Source organism: Juglans microcarpa x Juglans regia, chromosome 2D (genome assembly GCF_004785595.1).
Source record: "Juglans microcarpa x Juglans regia isolate MS1-56 chromosome 2D, Jm3101_v1.0, whole genome shotgun sequence".
NCBI lineage: Eukaryota > Viridiplantae > Streptophyta > Magnoliopsida > Fagales > Juglandaceae > Juglans > Juglans microcarpa x Juglans regia.
This window is the reverse complement of record NC_054596.1, coordinates 14,454,478-14,461,649: the sequence shown is the minus strand read 5'-3', so window position 1 is coordinate 14,461,649 and position 7,172 is coordinate 14,454,478. Positions and strand designations below refer to the sequence as shown.

At 36.2% G+C, this 7,172-nt stretch overlaps 1 protein-coding gene across 1 annotated transcript; it reads left to right on the top strand.

The window, feature by feature from the left end:
• The first annotated feature begins 2,622 nt into the window (after positions 1-2,622).
• On the top strand, positions 2,623-5,085 carry LOC121249289 (phospho-2-dehydro-3-deoxyheptonate aldolase 2, chloroplastic-like). The gene is made up of 4 exons (XM_041147996.1): positions 2,623-2,699; positions 2,763-2,862; positions 3,825-4,430; positions 4,594-5,085. Exons 1-4 carry the CDS (start codon positions 2,623-2,625, stop codon positions 5,083-5,085), a joined length of 1,275 nt encoding a protein of 424 aa, XP_041003930.1.
• The last annotated feature ends 2,087 nt before the right edge of the window (positions 5,086-7,172 follow it).

Below are 7,172 nucleotides of genomic sequence, written 5' to 3'. Positions count from 1 at the left end.
TTCCCCTTATTTTAAAGGGAGATTAAAAAAATTACAAACAAAAAATGGAGCAAAGCAAATGGGCATCAAGCAAATATACATATATAGAGTACTAATTAATCGCATTAATGTGGTTCCTAGTGTGGGCACTGTCCCCCAACCATCCCCCAACCACCATATATTCATGGATGTTTCCTGTACATGTCTGTAACGTTAGTGGTTAGCCACTATCAAAATTGTAATACCTTGTCATTTCTTTTTTAATTTAGAAGAATATATATATATATATATATAATTATATATTGAAAATCCCAAGTAGTTTAGTTGGTAAGCATTTCATACAAACAAGAGCTAGCTAGCTATAGCATCCACTCACCAATTTTCTCAATTTTTAAGAGGAGCTAGAGTTATAAATTATTATTGATTGATAATCATTATTTAAGGCTAGTTTGGATAATGGTCCATTATTATTTATTTTTTTATTATTATTTTTTATCTATTTTTTATTACTATTCATTATTATTTAATATTTTATTATTACTTTTTTATTATTTTTTTATTATTATTTACAGAATATTTAAGATCACCTTACTACCTAAACACAACCTTAGTTTAATTTTTTTTTAAAAAGAATTGAGTTGAGTCCTTTTTTTCTCATTGCACTACAAAAAATTCGCCACAAAAGTTCTGTTGTTCTTGTAGAATTCACTACTCACCGATCGAACACGCCTTTTTCGGTAGGTATATTTTAAAGCTAGCTCTTTTTCATCCATCTATTTTGTCGTTATCATTTTAGATCTCAAAATAAACAACAATATTTATAATACTTTAAATATTATATATATTCCAACAATTATTCTAAATTCAATTTCGTGAAGTCACGTTCGTCGTTTGATTAATGCAAACTCATCATACAGCTATATATATATAAGTGGCTTTGCACATATACATACATACATACATACATTACATGCATGCATGCATGCATGCATACACAAACATATAAAATAATGGTAGTAATTAAAATAACCACCTGGCCTGGCCTCAAAGCACCAAAAAAAAAAAAAAAAAATCTTATTTTCAACATGGTTAACATCAAAATATATTGACATTTAATTTTGAAGATTTTAACTTCAATTATAATTACCAATTATTTAAATCAAATATATAACCCTATACATCCTATTGACAAAGTAAATGATTATGCCATCTTCTAATAATCAAAGCTCGCGAGAAAGAGAGTAAAATTCTTATTCAACTAATTATCTAGAGTACTAGCAAAGTGTATAACAAATCAATTCATCACAAATATTAATTTAGCCATGGTATTGCAGTTCTGCATTCGGACTGCATCAAAATTGCAATAGGCGGCTTCCCCTTAAGACTGTTCATTCGGGCCGGGTTTTTTCCCGACCCAGTCCGGAACCCAGATAAACGGTTATCCGGGTTCCAGTTACGGGTTCCGGCCCGAAATAACCCCGGGCCAGTACCCTCTTTTTTAAACCCGGGCCTATCCGGCCCGGATGTGGGTTTTTACACCCGATACCCGTTTCAAACCTGGTACCCGGGTTTAGATATAAAAGGCCTCGTTACCAGCTTACCCGGGTCCCGGAGATGCCCTAGCCCCCCATGCCTCGAATCACAGTCTCTCATCTACTCTCTCTCTCTCTCTGCGAAGTCGATGCCCTACGCCTCCCTCCCCCCGATTCATTTCTCTCATCTGCTCTCTTTCTCTAGCTCTGCTTTGCGTCTGCAATGCCCTAGCCCCTCCCCAAATCACTCTCTCATCTGCTCTATCACTCTCTTATCTGCTCTATCTCTCTCTCTCTCTGCTCTGCGTCTGCGATACCCTAGCCCTCCCGAAATCACTCTCTCATCAACTCTATCTCTCTCTCCGCCAGATGCGATGCCAAAGGGTGGAAGTGCTTGAGCTTGGGATCCAAGAGATTAGAACGTATTTCTGTTTGGGTATGTTTTCTTTCTTCCCTTTGTTTTGTTCTCACTTTGTTGATTTTGAATTTTTTTTTTTTTTTATGAGAATGTTTGAATGTTTGAGGAGTATTTTTATGGGTTAGATATGTTTGAGTATCTGTTTAGATTTGTTTAGATGCAAAATGTTAGAGCCGTGGGTTATTATTATTTGGAAGATTTGTTTATATCTGTTTAGATTTGTTTAGATTTGTTATATCCGAAAACATATATATATATATATATATATATATATAATGAAGATTTGTTATGATTTGGAAGAAATGGTTTTTAGGATGTTGTATCTTTGATTTTTTTAGATTATTTTTTAAAAATTAGTTGTGTTTCTAGGTGGAGTTTGGAAAAAAAAATTGGGGCCTTTGGGTTCCAAATTAGTTGTGTTATTTTTTTAGTTTTGTGATGAGCTTAGACCCTTTATTACGATATACCCTTTTTGTGATGACCTTCCTAAATGACTCATTTGAATCCTTCTTAATATGCATGATTCAGTGAGGTTTATAGCTGGGGTCATCCTTCCATTATTATGTGGTGGTGGGTGAGTTCACAATTCTTTGTAATGATGTATTGTCTTTTTGTTTGAAATCAAATGCCTTATTAGCTATTGTTGTAGGTTTGAAATTTTTCAAAAGTTACTTGTTCAAGTACCTATCAATGATGAAGCAGCATAGGTGCATCAATAAGAGTCAGTTGAGGAGTGGAACTACAAGTTGTGGGTTGGGCAATTTTGATAGGTTTGAGATTTTGGAAATTTGGTGTAGAGTTGGATGAATGCAGTTTTGGTTTTACAATTTCAGGCCTGTTTTGAGCTTGGATGGAAGAATTGTATACATTATATTTGCATGTGGTTTGGTTGTGTTTGATTATGAGAAATCTGCTTTACTAGCTTATTTATGGGTAGCAAAATTGGACCCTATATTGCCACTAGAAAAAAGGTTTAATGTGAACCATATAAGTAGCTTCCTCCTGCTTCGCAGTCTTGATGACAATGCTTTTTAATATACACTTTATACAACTTCGGTGACTTGTTAAATATAGACCTCATTCAATTTTAGTAGTAAATTCATTATATAGTGCATATATAATCTCTCTACTCCAATCATTCATTCACATTTTCTACCTTTTTCAGTTTTTTTGTTCCATTTTCTTAATTGGCAGTTCAAATAATATGATGTGTTATGGAAGTTGTTTCTAGTTAATTAACTTTAAGCTCATTGATTGGGAACTTGCATTAAAGCTTCTAATTTGTACAGGTTGTAACAAATGCTCATTTCCCATATGGCGTACAACAGCATCAAATACTAGTTTCTGATTCAATCAAAAGAGCTTGTCAAAACCACTATCATGTGATTGTTGGAAGTAGAGCTAATTGAAAAATTTCTGATTTTTTGCAAACAATTTGTTGTGTATTAGAGTTTAATTAAAGCAATGTATGTGTTTTGTAATATTCTTAGCAAATTAGTTCAAACAATGTAATATCATGTAGTTGATTGCATCTTGTATCACTACAAGAAATTAGACCTTTTCCAGCGATTTTAAAATCGTCACAAAAAAATTCGCTGCAAATAGAGGTTATTTCCGGCAATTTTAAGTTGCCGCTTAATTTTCGTTACAAAGTTGGGAAATCACTGAGGAAAAATGTATAATTCGCTTTTGCGGCGACATTTATACCTTTTGCGGCGATTTTTATCGTCGCAATAAAATTATTAACTAATTTTCTGTCGATTAAAGAAAATCGCCGTAGTATTTACTATTTGCGGCGAAAATTGTCGCTGTAAAAACACATGCTCCCATTTTAACTTATTATCGGCGATTCAAAAGCGCCGGAAAAGCTCATTAAATTATATCCCCCGCGTTAGGTTTTCTCATTTCGTTCCCTCCAGCCATCTCTCCCCCTTCCCCCTTTCTCTCCGCAGTCCCTCTTCTCCCTCAACCCTCCGCCGCGCACAGCCCATCGCCAACGGCCCCAGCAGGCCACTGCGACCTCACCTCGACGGCCACCCCCTCCTTCTCACCCCCATCACCAACCCACTTACTCTCTGGTTCCCACTTCCGCCAAAGCGTACGACGCCAAGCCCCTGATCACTCGCATCTCGGCTGTCCATGCTGTCGAGCCCTCGACCAAGCAGTCTACGCTGCCCGTCGCGGCATCGAATTTGAAATGGACGGTGGAGACCTGGAAGTCCAAGACTGCGCTGCAGCTCCAGGAGTACCCGGACCAGAAGGAGCTGGACTTGGTGCTCCAGACCATCGAGGCCTTCCCTCCCATCGTTTTCGCTGGCGAGGCGAGGCACCTGGAGGAGAAGCTCGCCGAGGCAGCCGTGGGCAATGCCTTTCTCTTGCAAGGAAGGGACTACGCCGAGAGTTTCAAGGAGTTCAGTGCGAATAACATAAGGGACACCTTCAGGGTGCTTCTTCAGATGGGTGCGGTTCTTATGTTTGGTGGTCAAATGCCTATCATTAGGGTCTGTATTGCTTCTCTTGGGTTGTTTGTGTAATAGATGTTGAAATGATCTATATTTGTTTTTTCTCTCGGTGCTAACCACATGAACATATTTAGATTTGATGATTTCAATATTTGGATTTTTGAATTATGATTGAGAATCGTGGTGGGTTGATCTGTTTTAGGTTGGGAGAATGGCGGGTCAGTTTGCGAAACCCAGATCGGCTCCATTTGAGGAGAGGGATGGTGTGAAACTGCCGAGTTACAAAGGAGACAACATAAATGGAGATGCTTTTAACGAGAAATCAAGGATTCCGAACCCCCAGAGATTGATAAGGGCTTATTGCCAATCCGCGGCGACTCTTAACCTTCTTAGGGCCTTCGCCACTGGAGGATATGCTGCAATGCAGAGGATTAGCGAATGGAATCTTGATTTTGCTGAGCACAGTGAGCAGGGAGATAGGTATGCTTTCTTAAACCTATCTTGGTTTCATTTCTCCACACTAAACGTGAGCTTGTCAAGTTTTAGCTTTTGGTACTTTACAATATTCAACGAGCCTGGATCATTGCGTGAAAATTTGAAGCATAGCCTAGAACGTGTGTACCCAAAAAACAGGAGAAAAGATATCATTGTGCTTGTTCATAGTCTGGTGTTTTGTGAGTACCATGCCTATTAGATAGAAACAGGAGAAAAGATATCAATTCAGTACTGAATTGATCATTTTCTTAGTAATTTGGAGGTTACTTAATTTTATTGCCCTCTAGAAGGAAATAGATTGCTATTTTCAAGGGCCTTGAGTGTTTTTCAAAGCTGGAGAATTGAAGGAGATAGGTGCATGCTGGGGGGTTTTGGTTATTTGGGAGATGGAAATAGTGGAGAAAGGTGGGTAGAGATCATGAGAGAATGCACAGCATGCATGCTGGCAAATGATTAATTAATTAAGTTAGGTGTTATATATATATATATATATATATATGGTAATCTTCTAAATTCATGACCGATTGAGAGACTAAGATATCAAATGGGGCATGCATTTTGCTTTCTCAAATTGTTTTAGATTATAAAACTGTTGGTGGGGAAGTTCTGACGACCACGAGTGTGTGTGTATATATATATATGATATAATTAATACACGTTAATGGGAGGGCAAACCAAGAAGATTAGGTAGCTCATGATCAAATGACAAGTACTCTGCATAATTTGTTGCAAAATAATTAATTCCTTTTCCCACTAATAATTTATAGAGACAAGTGTAAAGTAGCTAGCTAGGAATTGCATATGAAAGCTGATGAGATGCTATCCAAGCTTGAAAGTAAATTGGTCTCTCCTTTGGATGCCTGCAACTTTATTATTCAGTTCTTCAACTGTGAGTTTCTCGACTTTGTCTTATTGCATTTCCCTCTTATGTTTTCATATGGTACACTGATCTTGGGACCTCAATTTAATATTTGGAAGATCATTCTGGATCATGAATACTACATGTTACAAAAGAAAAAAAAAAGGTTTTCTTTATTATCTGCTACTCCCATTATGCGCCACTCTGATTCATATATAAGGTTTTTGGTTTTAGTCTCTGATTATGAGTTTTACTTTTTAATGAAGAAGTACCTATTGTTTTCTTCTTGTAATGGCTTCTTCGAAATTGAGGACTTATTATCTGCCATAAATAAAGTGAATAATAACATAGGGTCAAGGGCTCTGACACCAAATCGACTTGGTGCAGTAGCAAAATAATATTTTTAGGGCACCATGACCAGTTCCAGATCACTTAAGCACGCTGCTTGTTAATTATTTTGGTTCCTAGATTTATAGTAGTTTGACTTTGTTATAATTTATTTATTTATCTTCATATTAGTGATTTTGAGGTTTTAAGAGTGTGAATAATGGTTGGATTACAGTGGAAATTAGAGATGCAAGAAGTTGATAGATGTAGGCAATACATCTGGTTTTCTTAAGCATCAAACACGTGTGTTTTGGGCGTCACACCTTGATGAATATTCCATTGTTTTTAATCTGGAACAAAGCATGGTTAGCTTTAGAAATTTTAGCAAATGCTTAACCCAAAAGCCTTGACTTTAATGCATTTCAGCTAGTTGTCACGTACTAAGCTCAGAATTTTCATGTGTGTTATATATATATATATAAGCATGTGTGTTAAGCATCAAACACGTGTGTTAACGGAACATGCCTTTTATTTTTTATAACTGATTGTTTTTCTAATTCACCTTAATTTTTATGAAACTTTCAGGATCCATCCTCTTCAGTAGCATCTGAATGTTTAAATTACACATTCTCATCCCAGTATTGGTTTAAATTCCATCTTGACACATTTCTTTCTCTTGCACCCTAGTGGCAATACCTTCAAAAGGGAATTTCCCGAGGGAGAGGAACTTCCACTCTGTAATTTGCTGTAATTTCTTTTTCTGTTCTGAAGCTACTTCTTTGTGTAATTTTTTTTGATAAGTTACTTTGTGTAATTAGGACCTTGTACAATACAGGTACTTTGTCGTTGTTTAATTAATTAACTTACGATGCCAAATGCACAATTATTTTGTGGATTCTAACAAGCCCTTAAAATGAATATTGTCAGTATATACAAGTTGAGAATTTGGGTTTTGAGAACTTTTGGTTGAAATTGATTTGAACTTTATAATTCTTTTTGTTATTTGTTTTGCTTGTTGTTTTTATGCTATGTCTACCCATAAATTATGCTTATTACTTTGTTGTGTTGTTCAATGTTTTATTTTTAGCAAGCAGTAAATG

Coding starts and splice junctions, on each gene's coding strand:
- LOC121249289 (XM_041147996.1), top strand. CDS start 2,623: ATGAAGCAGCATAGGTGCATCAATAAGAGTCAGTTGAGGAGTGGAACT. Junction 2,863..3,824: donor CTTTACTAGCTTATTTATGG/GTAGCAAAATTG, acceptor CCCCCGCGTTAG/GTTTTCTCATTTCGTTCCCT. Junction 4,431..4,593: donor GTCAAATGCCTATCATTAGG/GTCTGTATTGCT, acceptor GATCTGTTTTAG/GTTGGGAGAATGGCGGGTCA.